The sequence below is a fragment of the Strix aluco genome, chromosome 9, assembly GCF_031877795.1.
Source record: "Strix aluco isolate bStrAlu1 chromosome 9, bStrAlu1.hap1, whole genome shotgun sequence".
Classification (NCBI taxonomy): domain Eukaryota; kingdom Metazoa; phylum Chordata; class Aves; order Strigiformes; family Strigidae; genus Strix; species Strix aluco.
In genome coordinates, this window is record NC_133939.1 from 25,146,187 (window position 1) to 25,171,768 (window position 25,582).

Below are 25,582 nucleotides of genomic sequence, written 5' to 3' on the forward strand. Positions count from 1 at the left end.
ATATACGGCATTACTTAAGGACTGTTTTGTTGAGAAAAACTGACCAAATGATTTACGAAAGGCTTTTAACAGGGCAGTCTTTGGATTACAGTGAAGATGAAAAATAAATGAAAATCTATTTCAAGTTTACTTTAGCCTAGTCATTTGACAGATGAGGGCAAAACCTGGCAAGAACACAAGTTTTAATCTTCAGATGTAGTGACTTTATTTGCAGTTTTGTGGATTAGAAGTTTCCTCTGTGCAAAATAAGAGCTATCCGTTTTCAGACATTTCCTGTCGAAACTACTTTTTCTACCTGAAGCTCCCATGAGAGGCACATGAGTAAAAAGACCAGAGGACCGATGCTTCTGCTCATGGCATGAATCCCCACATACAGAGATTGTCCAGACTGTGTTGCAGCCGGTGTGTCCACCACCTTCTTCCCTTTCTAATTCTTCTTTCAAGCCTCCCTCTTGAAACACATCTCTCCTAATTAATTACTGGATTAACCAGCCTAGTATCAAGACTGCTCATGGCTGGAGGTGGATCTTGGAGCATGGACTTGTTCTCAGTATGCACAGCCTGGCACATTTCTGCCTGGCCAGATGGGTCCCCCATCTGCTCCTATGTGAAGTAGAACTTCCTGGAATTAGGGTTTTCCTCTTAACCTTTGTTTGTATGATTCCTTTGCTTCCTATTTTCATTCAGGTTTTTTTTTTTCCTTTTTACTAAAATAACCTGAAACACATCAGAGTCAGATTTAAAAGCCAAGGGGGTAGCTCTGCGCAGTTTTAGTGCACACCTGGCATTAAATTAACACTGCTCTGCACACAGACTACTAAACTGGAGCTGCATCAGCACAGCAAAGGGCTACTTTTGGGTAGAGTAGTAATATAGCAGAAATTATTTCTAGTGTATATGCTACAGAGAGCCTAGCAACATCAAACCAAACTGCCAGGAGTCAAAGGTAGCTTTCTGATATTTGCTCAAGCTATTAGGGCGTGCTATAATATTTTTCAGTATAGAATTTATAGATCGAGAGAAGCAGTTGATCTTTTTGAGACTAGCAAAAAATCAAGATGGAAAATGGAAAGCTGATACCTAATTCTATGAAAATCTGCCACAGTTCTATATTTATTACAGGCCTATCGCAGCACATCCTGCTCAAAGACTTACAGAAAATGTGTTGCTAACTACCAGGGAATTATTGATTTTTTAATTTTTTCCCCTCATAGTGCTATTGCTTGGCTGTGGTAGAACTGATAACTTGGAGGTTGGGGGGGGGGGGGGAAATCAATATTACTATTATCAGCTGTTGACTACAGTTTACAGCAGCAATAACCTCCTTTAAAATAGCTTGCAGAAGTACCAGTTGTCATCTGCTTAAGGTATTACTGTTTTGGTCAAATCATTAAATGCTGATAGTATTTGATGTTTTGATGATTTCGTTTTGGTTAAATTAAGTTTTGGTGACCATCAGTATTGTCTAAACTTCAGATCTGAACCTTGTTTGGCTGAGAACTGCAGTGTTTGCTGTTGGCAGCATCTTTTCCTTACTGATAAGAATGATTCATTCCCCTCACTAAGAGCAACTAATTTTTAACATCCCATGCTGTTTCATACACTGTATTTTAGTTCAGTTTTTAGATATGCCCCCAGTCACTAATGTCTGCACTTCCTCCAGTAATGCCTTAAGTTATGTGATATCATTTTTCACTGCTTTTCCCCCACACCTTCTTCCCAGAGAGGTAGCTCCTGCAGGGTAAAGCTTTCTCTCAATACAGTTTTCTGAGCATTTTTTTCAAATGTTAGACTGGGAAAGCATAGTTCTGAGATGCTTCCTAGTTCCTATACCACCACCTTAGGATGGTCTTCAGCAGACCTGCACCTCCAGAGCACAGAGCAGCTCTGCTCATACAAGTAAAGCTTTACTGTGCCAGAAGAGAAGTGTCGCTGGTTACATCTACCTTAGTGTTTTAGTTTGGTGCAATAGTGAGATTGTGGTGCGCTTTACCCGATTTTCTCCATCTTCTGCATGCTAGACTATTCACAGGCCAATTTTGGCACTCACAAACTAGAATAATTTCAGAGAAAACTACCTGCACGTTCTCTATGAGCTGTGCACAAAATGCAAGTAGCACGTAATGAAGGCACAGGAATCCAAATCAACGGCTGACCTTCAAGGGAGCTTTGAGCAACATGCACAGGGACGTTTTGTTTAAGGGAACAGAGTAAGTCTAATCCGAAATAAAAGCCAAGCTGTCTACAATATAGATGTAGGCGCCTCAATGTTAGCTTCTCTGATCTGCTGATTCACTCCTTATATATCTAATTACTTGCAAATATAGATGTAACCATTCAGAGCTTTAGGCCGCCTTCTGTGTACCTTGGAGGAAGTGCCTGCCCACAGAGTTAATTTGATTCACCAGTCTATGGCATCTTGGAGATACTTTTGGGTTTTAACTTATTTTGAAAGCTCCTTCTGAAAGCCACAGACATAGGGTCCCTGAGAGCTGAATACATACAGAAAAGGCAGTTATTGGTCTTCTCAAATGCACTGGGTATTTCCATAAATGTGAATTTATATCTGAATGTGTTTCAAGACAATGAATAAACTTTAATAAATTGTTTGGTTATGAAGAGGATTAGTTCTGTGGTTATTAGTAGACTGAAAGTACAAGAGCAGTAGTTTTTAATGCTAACATGATACTCAAAACTTTGAATGAGGAAACAAAAGAATTTGCAGGTTTTCTTTGTAACAGAATATAGTGTTAACCTCTTTGTTGATGCCGTAAACTAACATTAAATACATTGTAAAACATGTATGTAATGACAAATATTAATCTTTGCATCCTAGAACACGCTATATGTACCTTTTCTCCAAACATGAGGAGAAGCGCTGACCAGAGAAGCCAGTCACTTACTGGAGATCTCACAAATGGAACTAACTAGATGTAGAAGGAGCTGTCACTCTTGCCCTCCTCCTGCTCACATCAGAAGTCTACTCTGCCTGCCAATCTAATTGCTTAGCTTACACTATTTTTATCCTTTTTCTGATATTGACTTAAAGCCTGTAATTTGTTACACCTGGAATTGCATCAGTTAAGGGTCTAAGAAACATGCCAAGGTCCACCCACGTAGCACCTATCACTTGTACAGAAAGTATTTCAAAATCTTTTAAGTTAACATTAAAACACATTCTAGATGCACAGTTTTTCCAGGTAGATGGGTCAGACAACTGCCACTCATGTTTGTGGAGCTAGGGGTTAACAAGAAGTTGTACTGTAGCATTTTTGCTTATATTATCTACAAGCTAAAGGCAATATAGAATATTGCCACAGGAGCTTTTTTCTAGGACAGTGCACAAAACCCCAATGAAACTGCATTTATAATATAACCTCAATAAAAATTTTAATAATGCTTATTCATATATCACATCTGTCAGAGAAAGTAATAGTTCATATTACATTTGAGACATACAGTGTTGAGTTATATAATATATAAGTGTATACAGTGTGTGTCTTAATCACAGTTTGATTAGTAGCTTTTAATGATTTAAGAATTAGAAATTTAAAGTTGTCCATCTCTCTTATCTTTTAAAGGAGCATTATTCTGAACCCAGCCTATTTCCGGAATCACCTGCGCCAGGCTGCTGCATTTAGGTTCTTAGAGAGATACTCCGAAGCTGCAAGGTACTCTGGTGCTCATGGATTTCTAATGGTTTCTCTACATCTCTTTCATTCCAGCTCTCAGTAGTAAGGACATCATGTTACATCCAAGCTTTTCCAAAATCAGTGGGAGCTTTGCGTTGGCTTTGTGTATATGATCTCACATGCCGCAGAGCTCCAATCCTCCCAGTTGGTGTAACATGAATAATCCCAATTATGCCCCTAGTTGCAGTTAGGCTAATGCATGTAGGAACATTTACTTGTTTTTGGGCACAGGGGTGAGCCCTGATCAGGTCCCAGGGCTATACTGGGAGAAAAGCTACATGCACACAAGCATTTTCCACTCCCTGGTTTCCCTGTAACCCTAGGCAGAAGCTCAGGTGTGCAGGGGTGGGGAAAAAATGGAAAAAAAGAAAAAAAGAAAAAGAAAAAAAATAATCAAGACCTCAGGGTACACTGTGGTATGCTGCAAAATTTAGCCTGTGTGCAGCTGATGAGATTGCTGGTGTGAATGGGAACTGCTGGCAGGAGGAAAGCCTACAAGAGTAAGCTCTGCTTGTATGGTTGCATTAATGCTGCCAAAAACTAAAAGTTTCGACATGCAGGAGAAGTCTTTAACCACTTAACGTGCTTAAATGAAAGAAATGCATGAGGAAATGCAATGGTGACTTGGTATGTATCACTGTTATTACTAATGCTTAGAGAGGACTGTTCAGCTGAAGACCACAAGGTATATCACAAAATATTTCACAAATCATTAGCTAACTAATGGCAGAACAGTCAGTGTGAATTAGGCAAGAGACTGAAAGGGTCACTTTGCTCATCATTTAAGATGGATGCTAGTGGTAGAGCTCTGAAGCTATTAAAATAGCAGCAAAACAGTTTGTACAGGGAGTGGAAGAAGGCTTTATCCAAGCAGAGTTGCAGAGAGGATTTGGGAAGATGAACTTCAATTTTCTGTGCTGGACTTCAGCCAAAAACTCCAGGACAAGCACTTTTCTTTCTGCAGGAAACACGTTGAAATTATGTCAAAGTAATCTCCACTAGCTTTCACAGGTCAGGACAGGAAGAAGAAATCAGTTCTCCAAGGCAAGGAAACAGTTTTTCCAAATTTCTTTAGAAATATGACTTCAGATAAACCTGGAGTATTTCACTTGACCATAAACCCAGCCGCTCCCTTTAAAAAACAAAACAAAACACAAACAAAAACAAAAAAACACAGCTCACTTTTTAAACAAAGCTGTTTCAAACTAAGAAAGTGAAAAATTTTGTTGAAAAACAATTAAATGCTGTGACAGTTCCCAGCTCTTCTTTTATATTTCACTGATAACAATCTCTTCATCCTAAAATCTTGTTGGGGTCTTGATTCTGAGAGAAATTGTCATCTACTGAATCATCAACAGTTGAGGTCCACTGATCAGCCAGACATTTTAGAGTTGTGTTAGGAGAGTATGTTGCTATGTGACAGGTGGGGAATCCTGCTCAGGATACTTCCAAACCCCGAAATTCACTAGTTTCCCAACAGTGAAGTGATACAAGAGGAATTGTTTGGGGTGTTGGGGGGGAAGGGGGGTGGGCTTTCCCCGTGAAGTCAGGTTGGAGATAAAACAATAATGAGTTAAAAAAATACACTCTCAGAAACTGATCTTTCCTAAGAAGCAATACATATACATGCCCATATTTAAAAAGTCATTATGAATCAAGAAGGTGTTCATAAACATGATTTCAAAAATAAAAAAAATTGTGGTCGGTGTTACTGTAGATAGGCAATCAGTATGTTTACTACACCAGCAGGCAAGAGGGAACTCTGTTGGCCTTTTTCCCCCACATTGAGTAGCTTTCAGGAAACTAGATGATTTTAAATGAGATTACGTATTTTGTAAAGGAGAAGAACATTCTGACAGACTGAATCCAGAGTGGTTCCAAAAGCAGTGACTATAGCAGTATTCAGAGTTTAGCCTAGTTTAACATAGTGTTATAGCAACTGTGCAGAGCTGCTTCTGCAGATTGTGTTAAACTAAGCTTAGCACTTCTTCTGTCACCTCACTGGAGTCACTGGTCTAGTCAAACGCCACTAATGGTGCAGAATGTACTCTGCTCCTTACAGCCAGACCATGGCATACAGATACTCAGTTGCAGTTTCTGGAAATACAAACTTGATTTCTGTTAGCATAAGCCATCATTTATTTCTGCTTGCTTTTTGCATGAGAACAAGGTCACTCTATTCCTTTTTCTGCTTTTAAGTACCTCTTGCCTTTCCATCCCCTCGTGTGATTTTTAAGTTATTGCATAGTCTGTTAAATACACCCAGAAAACTGTATGGGTATGTGAACAGGAATGGCTGGTTGGGAACAGTCCTGCTTGGCACAAGCAGCATGGATAATCACATTTAACCAGCCTACCTATCAAGCTGAGATCCCCTGAGATTTTGTCTCCAAGGACATACCAGACTGAATTCTTCGGTTCGGAGAAAGTCATAGGTTAGAGTGGGGTCAACTATAATTTAAGCATCTCTCAAGTTCCTCTGTGTGTAATTTTCACTAGCACAGCCCAGTATCAGGAGAATAAGCACATGAAGCAGTCTAAATGCAAGGACGTCTGAATTAATGTAAGGAGTCTGATATGCCCATATCTGCATTGCTTTGTGATTTTTGCCAGCTGCATAGCAATTCCTTCGGGATAGCACTGTGATAGGATGCCACCACATGGAGTGCAGCCTAAGGCCACTTGGCATTGTAAAGCAATCCTAGAAACACCACTGTGGGGTCACAGCATCTGCAAACGATGAATTCCAAAGTGCTGCAACCACTTTCACTAAGATGTCAGCTAGTAAATATATTTCTCTTCTATTGGTATCTCTAATGTGAGAAGACTGCTCTTGACAAACACAGTAAAGATTTAAACCTCAGGAGGGAGAAAACCTATTTCACTTGAAAGACCATCTTGGCCCTTGAACAAATGGGCATAAATGTATTACATATAAATTTAGTCTGGAAGTTACCAGGAAGTTTTAGGCATTAGAAGGCATTTAGGCTTAGGATCAGCCTCCATAGCAGCTACTGGAAGTACCCTGACAAAGGACACACTGTCACAGATGATCAAAAGATCACTTAATAACCAGAATGGAAAGTTCAGGAAAGGGTCCTGGGCTCACTTCTGTCCCAAAACTGAGAAAATGCTCTCAGAGAAGGCCAAGGCAAACTCAGCCTTCCTGGCAATATAAGGGCTGCTACTTTGGGGAAGGATGAGATAAGAGACATGTACATGCAAGGGAACGTGTAAGCCGCAGAAGAACCTCGGAGATCCTTATTATCTCTAAGGACGGAGCAGACAAACCACTGGCTTCTGCTTTCAAGGACCAGAGTGCTAGAAAAGGAACATGCACCCAAGGGTAAGCCTCAAAGCTCCTGAAGGAAGAGTTATCAGAGCCTCTGTGTCCTTCAAGTCACCAAGGCCATGGGCTGTGACCCCACAGCTGCCTGTTACGCGTCTGCAGGAGAAGCTCTAACCAGATGAGCAATAAGGCCTAAAAGCAGTTTTTCTTCTTTACTCAAATAGTGTAGGCTATTGCTGACACTGAATAGCCTTGAATCAGTAGTAAGGTGAAAATTTGTAACAATGAAAAATATGGCCACCTATTTGCTTTGAAACTGGAGTTTTAAGTACAGAAGGGATTTTGCCCATTTTTCTCATTAAGCTGTATGGCTCTCATCTTTCTGCTAATCAAAATGCTGTGCTGATTTAACAGTGTCACTGTGTTCTGTGAAAAGCTTAAGATAGCTCTTTTATCACCAGCTAGAACACTGGTGACTTGAAATTAGTTGTATACATGTAGGGGAAAACAGACTGTCTGTCCCTCTGCCAGAACAAACAACTCATATTCATCTGACTGCATAGAGTAGGGGTAAGAAATCCTTAAGGAGGAAGAAGTTTTAGGATCTTAATAGCGGTGGTATGGCTGACTCAGCTTTTTGACATTCCTATTAAAAAAAAAAATAACCTAGATAATCCCATCAGCTGAAAAGCAAACTAGGTCTGCAAGTAGTAAACGTCGGCCCTCTGTAAGAGTTCAGGTCTGTGTCCCCTTGTAGTCAGACTTGAAAATGTAGTGTGAGAAATCTAGGTGAATAATTTGGGGTTTTATATATATATATATAAATTTGTATACTGGGTTTTATTCTACAAAGTACACAGTTGCACTAAGGAAAGCTCTATAAATAATGGGGGTTGGGGATAGAAGCTCAAGGAGCCACCAGCTCACGGCCACTTGCACACACCTGGATCTGTGCCACCCGCCTTTGCATCCCGCCTGGATTTTCTCTTGGAAAAACAGAGAAAAGTGCACATTCTTTCTCTATCCTAATTGTTTCAGTTTTCCTAAACTGAAATAAACAAAAAAAAATCCAATTCTATAAAAAGAAAAATGTTGTCATAGCAACCGACCCCCCCACCCCACCCGTCAGCGCTGACTCTCAGCTGTCTCTGGGCCCCGCGGTTCGCCAACACGGGGGGAGCTCTCGCAGCCAGGGAGGGCGATTTTTACACCGTTATTCCGGGAACTGTCGGGGGTCAGAGCCCGGGGGGGCTGCAGCGCCGGGCGGCCCGTTGGGTGCCCCCGCGGGGGAGCGGAGCCGCCCCACGCGTGACCGCGAAGCCCCGCGGGCCGCACCCCGCCCGCCCCAGTGCGGCTCCGCGATGGCGGGGAGCAGGAGCCCCCCCTCCGCTGGGGAGCGAATTGCACAGGGCGGTCACGTTGCCCGGGACTAGGAAAGACGCTGGATGTGTTTTTCCACACCCACGGAGGGATCCGAGAGCTTCTGCGGGTTTTGTGACCCCCGCCGTCCCCGGAGTGACGCTGTGAAAGGGGCGCTTCATAAATTGGATCTAGGAAAGCAGCTCTGACAAGCGCCAGGACCAGTCAGAGCCCAAAGGAAAGTCCACACAGCCTATTATTTAATTTGACACCAACATATGATGTTAGTCTAAAATTACCGGCCCTCATTTCTGTGCCACACACATTATTCTTTATCTCTTGAGATTGCCCTAAGTGTCAAACAACAGCTCCCTCAGACAGGGTCGCATCAGAGGCGGCCTTCACTGCTCGTTTGTCCGCACCCCCTGCCAGAAGTAAACCCGAACGCTGACAGTACAAGGTCTGTCTCTAACCCAGGGAGCGTGAGGAACAAAAGAGGTACAAGAGAGCAGCGCCAGCACCAGCTGGATTTGAGAACAAGCTCGGACCCCGTACCTCTGAAAGTTTCCTTGCCTCTCTGGTACGAGTAGTTCACAGAATCACAGAGTCATCCAGGTTGGAAAAGACCTTGAAGATCCTCCAGTCCAACCATTAACCTCCCACTGACCGTTCTCAACTCCACCAGATCCCTCAGTGCTGGGTCAACCCGACTCTTCAACCCCTCCAGGGATGGGGACTCCACCACTGCCCTGGGCAGCCCATTCCAACGCCCAACAACCCCTTCTGGAAAGAAATGCTTCCCAATATCTACTCTAAAACTTCACTGGTACAACTTGAGGCCATTCCCTCTTGTCCTATTGCTTGTTCATCCCAGCTATCCCATCTCTTCTCCAGATGGCTCGGCCGTGAAGCTAACACAGGCACTGGGCTCTCCCACACCGCCTGGGATTTGCACAGCACATCCATTTGGACTGCTGCTTGCTTCAGACAGGTCACGGGGAGCCCAAGATCTCACTGGGCTTAGCAACCTGTTTCCTTGAACATCCCCTGTCATTTTAAAAGACTTGCCTTTTCCCCATGCATTGCTCAGCTCACATTTGTAAAGCAATTTCTATGTCCTTACAGGGCAGTTGCCACTAAATGAGAAACATTTGTTATCACCGCACAGCAATCTCAATACAATGCAGAAAGTTGTTACCTGCATGCAACCATAGGACAGATAATAATAAATATAATAAATGTATTCTAAGTACAGGTGCTATGTTCCTTGCAGGAAGCTTGCTTCTGCTTTCTAACAATGGACTAATGACCCAGAAACTTCAGCAAAGACAGCAAGCATACCCCACCACCAACCTGGAAGGTTTTGGCAGGACAGAAGAGCTTTATAGCAGCTTCCCAGTGCATTTCAGGCTCACTGGTGAAATGTTTAAAAGGAAGTTTTAGCCAGTCCTCTGCAGGAATCAGCAACATCAAGGTGCTATGCATAGATAACACAAGTTTTTGCCCCATTTTGGGGCTAGTGTACATATAGGTAAATCCTGACATTAGTAATTTCATTCCTGCTCAAATATTCTGGAGTTCTGTTTATCTCTCATCATCTAATGCTTTCCAGGTGTCTCCATAACATCAAAATAATGAGTTGACATTTATTTAGGATATATGGAAATGTTTAAAAATTAACTGTTATTATTTTGTTCACTTTCCAAATAGGATAATTACATTCAAATTACTACCTCCTACTTATTCCAGTTATAAACATCACTTTCCTTTTCTAATCTCAGAATAAGAAAGGTCATCCAGAAGAGAGCAGTAGTTTATTTTGCATCTTGTATCTCGGACTCAGCACTACTGCATTAGAGATCTCAGATACCCAGGTGCCTATATCAGAGCTGATCTAAATAGCAATATTAAAGTTCCTGTTAAACTGAAAAAATAGAGATATACTTACCCTTTCCGAACAGCATGTCTGCACAGGACTAACATCACATGGCAGTGGCTAAGGCCTTCCTGCAGTACCACTTACTGCAGATCCAGGTGAGATCACTTGAAGTAGGGAGCAAAGGTAATTTTCTGCCACTTATCAGCCTCCTGATCTTAGCAGCAATTGGGGCTGAATAGCATAGAAAAGTGAAAGTTACTCTAATGTGCATAGGCTGTGATTATTTCTAAGGCTCTGCCATTTGCAAAGAAATCCTTCTCTCCCCTTCAGGGCTTCTTACCTTTCTTGCAGCTCAAGGGGAGCAGTCAAGGCTTAAGGAGCTGACCTTGAGGATTGCTCTCATATTTTTTCTAGTATTTACAGTGGTAAATGAGCACACAAGTATTTAGCAACAATGCTAATTTCTTGTCTTGTTTGGAAATGTAACACTTTGGTGCATTCCAGTAAACTCTGCATATTTCTTATACCCATACATCCATTTTCTTGTCACAGACCTGCGTGGCTGCTGCAAAGGATTTGGCTGTACACTGGGCTGTTAGTGTCAGCAGCTGTCATGCAGCAAAAGCTGCCTTTGACTCTTTTATTACAAGTCCTATGCATGTCTGGAGATGGGCTGAGGGAGACAGTTTAGGATCTGTGGTGTGCTCTTTGCTGGCACATATAGAAATATATCTTATTATTCTGCACCACCAAGTGGCCAGATTGAGCAGATATTGCAAGACACCTTTGGATCCAGGCTTACCACGTTAACCCAGATGGGTTTGGTTGTTATGGAAGGTCATACTGGCCCTAACCAGCAACTAGGAAAAAAAAAAAAAACATTTGACTGTAAAGCCTCCTGTTTTGAAAGAATGAAGTGTCACTTCTTCTCCAACATCCCCTAAGTTGTTTCTGAAGGTGTATTGTCAGAACTACTTCAGGTCTCATGTCAATCAGAGCTCTTTGGTGGGCTGCACACCTGAAACTCAGGCATGTTTTAACTATGTCAAATCAGTAACTCAAAACTGGTGGATGGCTCTGTCAATATGAGGCCCATATTTCTGAATATCAATGAAGTGCTTGTGTAAGAAGTAGGGAGAGAATGCATGTATCTTTGTTCTTTACCATTAGAGTTTAATACCACTATCTTTAAAAACTGTAAAAAAAAAAAAAAGCTGGCATTTCATCCAGAAAAATGGATTACGTGGTCTAAATGGGGGGTATTTTCCCATTCTTTTGTACCTTATGTTCCTTGTGCTCAGGAGGGTTCAAAGCTGAACTCTTATGTAGTCACTCTACAAATCAGAGCGAGGTCTGTTGCTGGCCAACGTTATTGTTCAAAATCTCCAAGGGATATAACAGCTGATCCCAACTGATAACATCACATATCACATTTACTGTACAATACTGATACCATAACAGGGCAGGGAGTGGTCCCTCATTCCGTTACTGGGAATATCAGTTAATGTATCAGGAAATTTCTTCTTTCAAGGACTTCTTCTTTCTGCTCTTCCCAAATCCCTGTTAATCCCAGCCATCCCTGCTGTACTCTACTCACCATAGAGCTGCTTTTTATCCATGGAGTTCAAGTGAACACTGAAGCAGCTCAGCTTCATTCCCAAGATATATATTATCCCCATAAACCTTTAATAAAAATGCAGTACTACAGTATGTTCTAGACTTTTGTATGCTGCATTCCACCTATAATTTTACATATAAAATTAACTATAGTTCACAATGGATGGCTAGTTTGGTCGTTACAGATTCCCCTGTTGACCTGTATTTAGTATTTTATCAGCCTGCAGATTGGATCAATGTTTTCAATGTGCAAGTAGAAAAGAAGGTTACAGCTGGTTCTGTAACTAATTTGCAAACATTTTTTAAAAATAGACACAGAAAGTATTTAGTATAATAGTGTAAAAGTGTAAGTAATACTGGGCTGACCCAAACAAGAAGAGATTAATGTACACATACAAACAGAAATGGCAACAATAATCTGAATTGTGGAGTTACCTGTGAGAGTGACTATTTCAGCTAAATTCTTTACCTGTTCCTGGACAATTTAATCAGACATAAAGAGAGAAGCTTCAAACTCAGACAGTTTGAGTTCCATGCCCCATTTTTTAATATTTTCATCTCAGTTTGGGGGAAGCAAATTTCTCTCTTCTTCATTAGTACACTGAAGGAAATGGAAGCATTGCACTGTACCGTGGAAAAAGAATATTGCAAATGAGTCTATTTTAAAATAAGGAAGGACCCTCCAAATAAAGAAGAAAACTTCCTGATAGCTGTATCATTGAAGGAAGGTTGGTCAGCTTTGCTGAAATGCTGTTAGACATGAAACCATCAAAAAAAACCCAAAAGCAAGTATGGTGTCTTGAGACATGTGCATGTGATAGGCTTTTACTTTGATAAGGAGGGAGAAAATGAAGTTAATGAGTTGGGCCACTGGCTGAGGATCTTAAATAATAATTTCATAAATAGTATCTCCTTGGATAATATTTCACTTAACTCTCATTTCAGAGTGTCTCAAAGGCTTAGTCTCTTACTGAAAGTCCTTGTTACCTGGATTTCTATGGGCCACATGGATAGGTACTTACTGGGAGTTAGGAACCCAGCTCAGGGCTTTATGCCTTCATGATTTGCAATGGTAGCCAGGCTTTTAATGGGCACAAATATCTCACTCAGTCCTTTGGTTTCTGAGTGTTTTGGTCCCTAAATATTTTTCAGTGCCCATCCCTGTGACCAGACAGTGTAATTTCACCTGTGTCCCTGCATCTGGAAATTCATGGTTCCCTATTGTGTTTGTCACTTTGGTTCTGTGAATTGAGCCTTGGAGGCTTTCAAAGAAAATTCTTTGGCTTGGGCACATTTGAGGTTGGACACAGACCATACACATGGTCTTAATGCTTAATGCTTTTGTTTCTTTTGAAAGTGGAATTTTTTAAAGTTTCTCATAAGCCCCGAGGTCACAGTAGCAAGCATCAGTCCTGACCTGTGTGTGCTCTCTGATGGCTGAGGAACTGAGTAAAATTGGGATGGAGGTACTCAAAAGGCTCGGAGGGGTTTTATGTATGTGCCTCACCATTCCTGATGTAATGCATGGCAGTACGGGAGAAATCTAGCGGGGATAAAGGCAGATGTTGAAAAACTAAACACGAATGCTGGAAATGTAAGTGTGCTTCTGATTATTTAAATAAGAACAAATTAAGAAGGAAGAATAAAGAGGAAAGACGCTTGTCTGGAGTACAGCAATGCCTGGAGACCTCTGCCACGATCAGAGCGACATTGTGCTGAGCACGCTGAGAAAAATTAGCAAAAGGTTGCGCCAGGAGGACTTGCACACCAAATAAGTAAATCAGTCAAATATTATCATCTGCATTTTACAGCTGATGCTGAGAAACAGAAAAAGATGAAGTGACTTTCTGAGAACTGATTCCAGATTTGTCCAGGGCTCTGCGCACATCTCCACTTTTGAAAGCAGTGCCATGCCGGCTGCCACCAGGGAGTGGGAGGTCACAAACTGGATGGTGTGTTGTGCTGTGGGTGGGATGGATCCTCGCTTTGCCAGTCTGCGGCCTGACATAGGGATGGCAAAGCACGCTGCGGGTGTCTCTGTATCAACTGATTGCATTCGACCCGTGGCAGTGCTCCTGCAGCAGCAGGGTAACGCTCGAGGTTAAGGATTTGCCACTTTTAATCTTTGAAATGACAGCAGTTGGGGAGCGATGTATCTATAGGATATATCTTTAGGATCCCAAATTGTAAATGGCCACTTGCAAATGTCCTTTGATTCCAGAAAGGACAAGGCTTTAGTGCTTGAGAATTCCTCTAAATTTAGATTGAAAGTTCCCTCTTTCTGACAAGGTCACCGCTGCTCACATACACTGCTAGGGACTAGCTATTGCCAGGGGAGCTGGAAGCTTTGTAGACCACCTCCAGGAGACCAAAGGTACAGAATAACTTGACAGATTCCCCTCAGTTTTGAGCTACATTGTTATTTCCCTTTTGCACCTCAGGACACAGTGAAGGTCTTTCCTCAAAACCATCACCAGGTCAAGCAGGCAAAGCTGAATACTTCGCTCACCTTCTCTGCTTCATCCACAGGATCCATAGGTCATTCCTGGGATTAAACCCTGGCACCATTTAGAGTCAATGAGAGTTTTGCCAATGATTTCTGAGGCAATGAGGATTTTAGCCTTTGTTCATCCTGTGCCAGCTGGGCTAACAATGTTCAATTAGAAATTGCTCTTTGTTTTAGTGCAGTCAAGAGGATTTTTGCCAATGATTTGAAAGAGCATTGGATAAAGCTTATGGATAAATCCAGTCCTTATGCAGAAATCCATGGATCCTACTGAATTGCTTTTCTCCCAGTGAAATTAATGGGAGCTGTATGAGAACATCTAAGGGAAGATTTAGTTCCTGTTTGTAACAATATGTTACCCCCAGATACTGGGCCTGCTTTGAAATGTTTATTGTTAAATCTGTGTATTTTTGGTTATATCTCATTAAGAATATAATACAGCCTTGGAAAGTACATTCTGAAAGGGTATTACAACAGGATTGGGATTACTGTTTGTGAGACACTTTTAACTAGGGGGAAATTTCAAATTCAATTTACAGTAATGTCAAAGCACAATTAATATATAGGCAATGATAAGGGGAACATGCAGAAGTACACATTGATAGCACTACATCAACAAATAAACTTTTGGTGCTAGTAATTAGGTACACAAGATTATTATATGTTTAATTGACTAAAGTGACAATTTGGAATTACATCTAGTCACATTTAATTGGATTTGGAATCTCTAGAGGAAAGGAAACAGAGAGCAGTGTGGAGAGACAGCCATAAAAGCAAACTGATTTTCTAAAGTCTGTTAAGACTCTGCATTAATATCCATTTCACAATAGTTTTTTAATATCCCTCAGTCTAGAAAGAGTAATGCAATGATTGTCACAGACAGTGGGAGTACTAAAGCATACTCAATTAGGTAGCAAGATAGCTGATTTCTTTTAGTTTGGGGGTTTTTTTTTAAAGATATAGTTTAATCAAAGGTGAACTATGTCTGAGTTTGCCATAGACAAGTGATATTCTCAGACTGCCAAGCTACATGTTGCTGTCCTAGAAGAAAAGTACTTACATATATTTCACCCACAAATACTTTAAAGCAAAAAAAGAAAATCCAGATTAAAATATTGTATAGCAGTCATTATATATTTGCTCAGAGTAAAATATGGAAAAGCTGTTAAAAAAAAATGTAGGGTTGTTTGCTTGCAGATAGTTTAACTAGCTAAAAATATTTACTAAGGCTTGTCTTAAAGTTGGACAAAGACTGAGAGTTATGTGTAATCTTTGGATACAAACCTCATGTTACGCTCTTTTAATATTACCTCCTTTAAATATTGCTACATACATCCTTCTCTCCCTGTACACTCATTTATTCTGCTTTTGTCATCAGGAGCGCCATGATTGCTGACTATATGTACTGTCTGACAGGAGGCACTGAGCAGCATACAAGCAAGCTCATCAAACTGTATTGGCAGGTAAAAATTGACAGCCCAATGAGGAAGGAGGTGCCCATCTCACTATTAAGACTAAAATGAAGGATTACTGCTTAAAAGGCTGCCGACAAAGGTAGCTCTTGGGCATATCAATCAACAGGACACTATATAGTACTACCGTATTTATAATGAAGTAGATTTTCTTGGACTAATTTTAAGGGCAAAATTCAAGGTTGTTAACCCTTGGCTCATACTTCAATTTTATGGACTGCTGTAAAATTTAATTCTGGATATTGTATAGTCCCCTAAGCTATTTTTTGTAAAGACTTCCTACCTTAGTGACACTTTCCTTTTGCAATTTGCATGATACTAATCCTCTGACACCTTTCCAAACTCTTCAACCGGAAGGGGAGGAAAAAATGACTGTAACGAATGGTCTCAGAGGAGTCTAAAGTGCTCTGTGAAGGATGGCTAGGTAAGACCCCAGTCTACAAAGACGACTTATGTGGGGAGTAGACCATTGACTTCAATGAGACTCGTCTCTTGAGTGATACTTATTTGAGGTGGCTGTTCAGCCACATCAGCACAAATTTAAGTTTAAGGGTTCCCCCTTCTGCTCTGAAGAGAGCTCTCACAAACTTGGAGTGAATGGTTGCTAGATCCTTTGCTGGGAGAAGTTTATTGCTGCAGGAGCTTATCACTGCCAGTGGTTTCCCAGCCTTCACCCCCCGGTTTCAGTGGGACCAAAGTGCATTTCAGAGGGAGAGCAGCATTTGGGCCTCAGGCAGTGGAAGACCCTTCTGCCTTGCAGAGTGGATCTGGCCCTCAGGTCCTCCTTGTCCGTCCAGGGAATTTAACTATGCTAAGAACCATATATGTCCCTTGCAATAAAATTTCGAAGTCTGATTCTGATCCTGTTTATTTTGGGCTTATTCTGTGACAACATCTGTGCAAAATATGTGTGACATAAGCCAGAGTAATAAAGATCATAATCTGGTCTTTTATCTTCACTTACACGGTAAATTCTTCCTTTTTAAAACTATTATTAGTTGCATTCTTATTGGTAAAATGGAATAAATCTCAGTCCTGGGAGCTGCTGAATTTCAGTACTGCTGTGAGTGCAAAGTGCATCTCATTCAGAGAATTACCCACTGGGCTAGTGTTTGCAGGGCCTGTGAACTTTCTTATATGTTTTCCAGCAGAGAATTTCTTCTGTACAGAACAGTTTGATTTTTTCCCCCAGTGGGTCAGACTCGTTTAAAATCTTGAGTTCACAAACAGGTTTTATGAAGGGGTCATTTCTTTGAATGGAATGTCTTTTTTTGTCTCTTAACACTGGCATCCTTTGACTTCCCTTCTTGATGTCATGGACATGAAGCTTCAAAGAATAAACCTTTAAAGGAGAAGCTGTCATAGCTGTCCTCTTCCCCAGGGGTTCCGACTGTCTTGCTATGTAACGGGGCCGAAAAAGTGGCACGAAGGACAAGATTCATCACGGTGCCTCCTTGTAGAGTCTAAACCAGAAGCTGTGGTTGGACTAAGGTGGAATGAACCAGAACAGAAGTGGGACTACTGAATCGCTTCCAGCTATTACCATCACCTTTTAGATAGCAAGGGCCAAAGGATTTTGGTAGTGGTAGGAATCATTCACCTCTGCTTCACTCCAGAGCTCACAGTTCATTTCTCTTCCTGATGGAGAGTTGATGTGTGGGCCTTTCTGGACCCCTGTAGCACCAAGAGGCACCACCATGCTGTTTGTGTCCCGTTCCCACTCCTTCTCTGCCTTTCTCCTGAACTTGAATTGATGTCATCTTTGTCTGCAGAAGCTTTGAAATGTCAGTAGAGATCTAACCATTTGTTTGATCCCCCACCATGCTTGATTTTCACTGGGAGACAGAGATTGCTCTGCAATTTTGTGCCTTTTGTGCGTATGCCTTAGCGTGGGCTAGGCTAAGGATTCAGCGGTATCTATATGCTGACACACACGCAGTAGAGGCAGTTGGGTGCCCAGTACTGCTCCCACTCAAGTTAATAGCTATCACTTAAGAAACGCTGTTCATGAAGATATATCCCCAGCACCAGTTACCTTTTCCTTCCCGAGCTGATGAGTTCTGTGCACTCAGCATCAGGGGTGACTTCAATGTCATTAGAGCACACAGCAACAATTATGCAGGATGATGTAGCATGTGACACTGCACTGGGACTTTCCACGACAGAGAGACCAAGCAGAGGTAACATAATCTTTTTTATTAATATTCTCCCTCTTTCACGGTGTAAAGCTGAAAATAACTTGTCACGACTATACATGCTCATGTGCCTTTGTAACCAAAGCAACAGCTATTGATGCACGCTTTTCTTGCTAACTACTCCTCTGCCCCAGAACTTGCTCACGTTGGCTCACAACCGTGAGCAAAATTTTTTGAGGAGGAAGGGAATAGATGGTGAACAGGACGGTTTGTTTTTTACTTTTCTGAAGAAAGATTTTTAGATTAGATACGTCACTCTGCTTTGATCAGTGGGGCATGATATAATCTTCTGGTGTGTCATTGACTACTGTTGTTTCTTCTTTTCATGATTCTTTTAACTGCTGGAAGAGGCTTTTCCTCCCCACAGCCTCTCTTCTACTTCTTTCATGGCTTCAAAACATTGTACAGACCACTCGAATCCTTCAATGATGTCTTTACTGCAAAAGATTCAGGCTCTTAATTCACAACTGCAAAGCTCTTTATTATTTATCCTACTTCTAAATCACTGTTTTCTCTCTCCTGATATATTCCTCATGCTCAGAGCAGTCTTTATCTTGTATCTCCTTTGGTTTTCTTCTCCTGATTTTGGTTTTATACTTTCCTTTGAACTTCTTCTACCCCTGACATCAACTGCCAGGAGCCCTCTTTCTTCAAAATTCTTCTTAAAACATCCTCAAATCACTCCCCTCCTCATTATTAACTTTTAGTATTTCTTCTTCTTCAGCAGTAATCTGTTCCATGTGACTGTGTAGCTCCTCTTAGGCATACTGCAAGGTTTGTACTGTCAGATTTTTAAGGCCAGATGGGCTCATATTGATGAATTATCTGACTTCCTGCATAAAAATACCACGGAATTGCACCCTGACCTTCCTGCATTGGTGCCAAAAGAGGAAAGAAGAGACTGGTTTTGAGAAAGTTACCCAATCCCCATTTAAACAGTTTAATAACAAGAATATTTTGCCATAACTCATATAATAGGTGATTTGTTGCATGGTTGTCCCCTGTTTCTCCCCCAGTTTACAAATTGGGATCGATCTTGTCCGGTCCAAACTTCCAGCAATCTATATTATGCATTCATCTCTGAACGCTTAAAGGCCCTTTAGTACTTGTTATCTTCTCTCTATATATGTACCTATGGATCATGATCAAGGCAACTTTAAATATTCTTTTTGATTAGCTTTTTGATTAGCTTTCTTTGATTATCCCCTTTAAAGTAAATCATCTATTTCTGGATCTTCTGTACAGTGATAAGTAATATCTAATGCCCTGTGTTGGTTTTGAATATTAATACCCGCCTTCCATTCCACTCTGAGATAAAGGTATAATGCTGATGAGAGGTGAAAAAAGTAATTTGCAATGGATAATATTATTCAGTAAGTTGGGCCTTTTTCTCTATTCAAATATTTTATTCCATGGATTAAAAATATACGTGCCAAGTTAACACATAATCAAATGGATAGGCTTTTTTTCATAACCCACTACAGAATATGCACTGGATGATTTGCATATTGGCTGTTAGATTAAAAATAGGTGAGTTAAATAGAGTTCATCACAATAAAAAATAATGTGAAAGTTATTAAATGTATAATGGTAGATATCTTCAGAGTGGTAGCAGCAATGCAAAGTTTAAACTTACTTATTACTATAGTCAGGTAAGCTCCCTGGCATTTATTGTCAGCAATGCAATTTCTCAGCTGGTAATAGCAAAACAAACAATAGACTTGAGATATTTCATCCCATAGAAAGAGTCCCTCTCCAAACTGTCCAGTTTTACTCACACCTTTGTAAATATTTCCACTGGATAAAAACTGTGCAATATAAGCTGGATGTTTCATTTCATGAGTAAAAATATATCACACCTATACTACAATGTCAAAAATGCCCAACATTGTCAAACATGAACTTTGTAAATATCTTGAAAGTCATAGCCTGATTTTACCGATATCTGGCACAGACAACTTAGTATAAAGTGCCTTTGTTACCTAATTTATAAACATCTCAGGCTTAACTCATTAGCACGCTACAAATTTAATTGCTTTTATTATTCCATTGTGAAAACCATGTGGCCTATTTTATACTAAAGGTTTGGCTCTAGCATCCGTTATGCATTTATATCCAAAGTCAAACCCATCTAGGCAAAGTCTTACACTAAGTGCCATTGCACCAGCAACACATATGTTGCAGAAACTAAAAGAACCCCAGGAAGGCATTTCAAACTCGTAGGTTCATATTTCTATGCTTCCATGACCATCTGTACCAAAAGCCTTAATTACAGGTAGCCAGTGTGTACTTGCTACAGCTCAAATGGAGACCTTTAATTTGCATTGGAGTAAACTGGGCTTTTAGCTTTAGTTCCAGTTCAGCCCCAGTGTTTTGGCCAAGATTGCAGCTATCACAGAGATGCTCTTAGCACATTGAAAATTCTGGCTCTGTGACTGCTGCGCACAGAGCTCACAAACTTGTGTTTCTGAGAATATTTCTGTCAGCTAAACTCAACGTCACAGAGAAAGCTTCCAGTAGTACAGGCATTGGCTGACATGGAGGTTTGGGTATTCAGACATTTGTTTTGCTCTCTCGTAGCTGTTATGAACATCAGGTATTTCCATTTCAAAAATCTGGGCTGCTGCAAGCACAGAGCAATACACACATCACACAATAAAGCAAATGATAACCCAGCCCTGCAAGGTGGCTGAACACCTACGGTGCAGCGATGAACGCTGTCAACTCCTTTAGAGCTCAGCTTTATCTCACACCTTGTGGAGTGACGATCAAAAGCAAGAAAGTTAAAAGGAAAAAGCTCTTGGTAGCCAAAACCTCTTCCGCAGTCTCAGCTGGTGACGAGGCCCATCAGCAGTCCTGCATGCTCACGCTTGACCCGCGTCCTGCTATGCAGCGTGACGTTTCCAAGCTGGCAACGGCAGGGATGTTTTGCAATCCTCCTAATGGAATGACTGATAGGAGCTGACAGGCAGCCTCTCTGGGCAGCCTGGCCACCATATCGCTGAGAAAATGTATTTCTCATTAATTCTTGAGGCTATTTTAGCAGATCACGCTGTGCCACACTTCACTGCAGAAAAGTCCCTTCTTTAATCAAATCTGGGGGAAAATCCCATTGAGGTCAATGACTGTTGCGTGTACAGGCAGAATATGCCTAATATGCGCGAGTCTATGTTGTCTCAGAGGTCTGTGGAGCTTGTTGCTGCTTTAAGAATTAATTTTGAATTTTCTCACGTCAGAAAAGAGATAATATTTCTCTTATCCCCCTTCATAGAAACCAATACATAATCCTCCCTCTTCTGTATCTATGGCCATTTCGAAGGAAACACTTGCCCTGAAGCACTGAGCTTTTCATTTTGTGGTGGAAAATTGGGATGCAATGATTTTCCTCACCCTGCACATTAGAAGAACAAAAAGATTTTGACCCATAAGCGGGAAGATCAGTTCATTCTTAAGACACTGCACTGGTATCCAGATGATCTCAGTGCAGCTTCTGTCCAGTTCAGGGGTTTCCTATGTTCTCATTGCATCATGGCTGAAGCAACTTGTTAAAATTAATTATCAACACTTTTTCAGGGCAAAATGGGTCTCTTCCTATGTATGCCATTTTAGGTATTCAGACCAGTCTGGCTTTGGAATACACTATTTGTAAGACATAACTCTCAGCTGAAAAAAATCAGCTTCATTCCGCTCTCAGGTACACTAGTAAAAATATGGAGTAATTGAAAACTGGATTGAGAAGGCAAATAAAATAACATAACAGAGAGTTTCTATCATGTTGATACTGATTTGGGAGCTTTTTATTGCTGTTGTTATTGCTGATATTTCCATTCCAGAAACAATTCTACATGTACAAAACCAAGGAATTTAACATTTTTCTTGTATTCTTTCTTCTTTAATAATATCTGCCTCCACATATTTTCTAGCTACTTCTATTTTTCTGGTACCAGTTCATTCATGATAGAGTAATCGTTGCTTGAATCATGCTTATATTTACATGCTAAGATAAGTTATTAGTTTAAATGTCACAATTATTAAAACAAATGGATTAATTGTCTCTAATTTCAGGAAAGATGGATTTATTTAATACCAGCTGAATTTAACAGGCAACACATACCTTGCTGTAGTTGGTAGCTGTTGAAATCCCAATATGAAGCAAAATACCGACCCAATTAGGGTTTTAACTGTTAACAGAGGCCCATAAATCATGTCTCAAAGATGTTCAACAGGAACAACCTGGACAGCAAAGCTTCAGACCATTAAAAAAACCCTACAGGGCAGCTCAAAAGTAATGTGCATATTTCACAAGTAGAATTTTCAATTCATTCTGGCTTTTACTGGGTCTCAAAGCGGAGCTTTAAGATTTACAAAAGAAACCTGATAAATCAGCATAGGAAACCAGCCATTTTGTGCTGTTCTCAGGCCCTTATTGTTCCCTTGAGTTGCAAAGGTCCTTAAGAAGTTACACATTCATTATTACCTTCCCTTTCTTTGTATACCATCTCTTTTCTTTGGGGAGATGAAGCTACAGGCAGGAGTTTGTGCTGTTCCCAGGATCATTACTGGTTATGTGGCTTTCCGTCTGCACATCTGCTCTGGAAGAACTACAGAGGACATCACACAAAAAGAGATAAACTCACTTTTCAGAAACATCTCTATATACAGTCAACTTGTCTTCTACTAAATTAGCAACCATTCAGCCACATAAAGTAGTTTGCTATTGCAATGACTCAGGCATGATTTTTTGCTGCCCCTTTGAACAGTGCTGTCCATTTTACAGGCTAACCACATCAGTCACCAACTCTGGCTGTCTGATTCATCTCTTCACATTTAAGTCAAGTTCCCAAAAGATGTTGAGCTCAGTGCTAGGAAGGACTGACATCTCCTCCAGTTAGTTTCTGCAATTTAGTTTCCTTTTTCTTTTTTTTCTTTTTTTTTTTTTTTTTTCTCTTTTTGGGCTAAAAGCCCTAAAAACCCCCTACAGCAAGTATCCCACATTTCTCCCAGTAGCATTTCCTAGCCAGGGTCACTCCCTCTCCCTCAAGCACTTGTCTGAATCACCAGATGGATGCAGCATCCAGGTGTTGGCCAGTGGATTCTGACTACAGTCCCGTAAAGCACTCAGCGTTGCTCAACCTTTAGCTCTGCCTGTCTGAGTTAAGATGTCTCTCTGAGTCCGCGCTACCAAAGCTGTTCAGCTAAGCACAGTTTATAAGCCGCTTCCACCAAAAAAACCCTGCTGTTTAAACTGTGACCTGCTCCTGACATAGCAGGAGCCATGAGGAGCTGACCCAACACCTGCTGAGGACTTGTGATTGCAAAAGGCTTCTCCCAGCACTGGAAGGGCATCCTGCCACTCAGAACAGTCACAGTGGATTGCCATATTGAAATTAGGGTATCTCTCACCAGGAAAACTCTCTTATCTTTAAGAAAGGGGCAATATTAACAAAACTGGTTAGAAGCTGTGGTTTTGGCCAATAGCTTCACATAGAGGATAATCAGCCCATTCACAGGGGTGGTTCTTTGATGTTTGCATCCACTACCCCACTGCAGATTTCTGTCTGCCTCTGTTACCACACCAAGGAAGCACATCTGCACCGCAGGTAGCTGGGTGGCCCAGAGCCTACAAGCACAGCACGTCAACTACGCTGACTAGCCAAGGGAGCCCAGCTCATTCTGCTGGACCAGCTCTGCTCCCATCGCAGTGTCCCAGGGTATCATGAGGCCCCAGCTGGGGCAGGGGTAGGTGGCCCAGGCCAGGAGCCACCTCTGCAGGGATGCTTGGAGTGAGAGCTGCCACCTGGTACAGATATGCACGGTAGATACCGATGGCAACAAACCATAATCTGAGCAGTAACAGGGGCTCTGGTTAATGCTCTGGATCAGCCTTGCAAAGCAAATATAGCCTCTGTTTCACTGGTCTCAGAGTCACTCCACCATAGCAAAGAAACACTGAAATCCTTTCCATTTACCCCTGTGCTGAGATGAAAGGGTAAGGTCCTCAGTTGGTAACAAGTGATATAAGAGCTGAGGACTCCCATGACACTCTCCAGGCACAGGAGTTTGTGAGACCAGAGGACAGGCTTGTGGGCAGAGATCTTCCCCAAACTAGAATTGCATTTCCACATTTGTGCTCAGTCCCTGCTTTCCGACCTGCCGGCATCATGGACAGAGTTTCAAGAGCAGCCTCCAGCCTTTTCCATACTCTATGTATTCTGGGGTTTTTCTTTAATGAATAGTGATGTCTTTGGAAGGATATAAAGCATGGATTTCTTTTCTCCAAAAACATAAAGCGATACTTATTAGAGCATCAAACAGATCTTGAAGCCTAAGGTAACCCATCTGCATCTGACTCTGCCTTTCAGAAGTCAGCGGAATACATGGATCTATCGCTGTGGCGCTCTGCAAATCGGCTTTCAAAATATACTGCATACAAAATAACTCGCAGAGACTTAAATACGTTAATAACTTAAGAACCTAAATAAGCTGATATTTGATGTGACCTACATTAATGGGGAGGCATTACATGGCAGATAAGCAAAAAGTTCTCATCTACTGTACAATACATGATTTATTCATACCATAAACATATTGAGAAAAGGATATGCTCTGGCACTCTGTCTACTTATTTTTCCCACAGAAAAAAAAAATAAAAATGATGTAAGAAGATCATGCTGGTGAGAAGATATTCATATCACAACAGCAACAGGCTTAGTGGCAGGGCTGCCAGATACTTCTTTATGGTTGGAAAGATATAGAGAAAAGCACATAGGTTGCACCGCAGTGCACCCATAATTCTAACTACCAGCCTAAGAGTGGAAGCAGTTCATAGAAAAGGCTAATGGCTTTACCCTGACTGATATCATTACATTAATAAAAATCATCAATAAAAGCATCAATTCCTGCTGTACTGTAAATGAGACAGTGGCTGAGCGTGCACTGCAGCTCCAAGATAAGGCACTAGAAAGATATCTAAATTTTTGGCTAATTCTAGATGTCAAGATAATTGGATTTTCCAAATTAAACCTTTCTGTAGTTAAAGAGGATTAAGGTTAGGGACTGTAGCAGGGAAAGCTACTGTCACTGTTATGAAGAATATTCTGCTACAGTGCCATTTTTCTTCTTCTATGTCTGCTCTAAGCAGCCAAAATGGCAAGAGCTTCATAAAAATATTGAAGTAGTTATATCATTTGCCATCAAAAGTTGGCACAGGAAAGCTTTGTTTCTTGTGCATCTACCTATTCATTTTATGAGCTCTTAACAGAATTTTAGTGGGTGTTGAAGGGACAGTATAAGAGTGTTTAGGCTAAAGTTTAAGTTTTATTAAAAGGTTTGTGAAATGTAATATTACTAGATACAGTAGAATGCAAGGATATTGTAGAGCCAAGGTGCTCAGAGAAGAAGAGTATGTGGTGTTTGATCAAATATATGTTTAAACACTTGATCAAAACAAAGTTTGTTGTTTAGGAATGTCTTTTGCCTTTTTAATTGTCATGATAGCAATGTACATCCCTTAAACCTTGTGAATGCTTGTGTTTCGTGAAGGAATTAATTGGTATATTAATAGAAGTGCTGA

General features: G+C 41.0%; 1 protein-coding gene across 1 annotated transcript in view; it reads left to right on the forward strand.

Annotated features, from left to right (window-relative positions):
* Window positions 1-25,582, forward strand: part of SPATA16 (spermatogenesis associated 16) — an 81,312-nt gene that overhangs the window by 22,692 nt on the left and 33,038 nt on the right. The window contains exons 3-4 of the mRNA XM_074834596.1: window positions 3,582-3,671; window positions 15,721-15,805. Coding sequence (XP_074690697.1) covers window positions 3,582-3,671; window positions 15,721-15,805 — 175 coding nt within the window. The remainder of the gene's footprint in view (window positions 1-3,581; window positions 3,672-15,720; window positions 15,806-25,582) is intronic.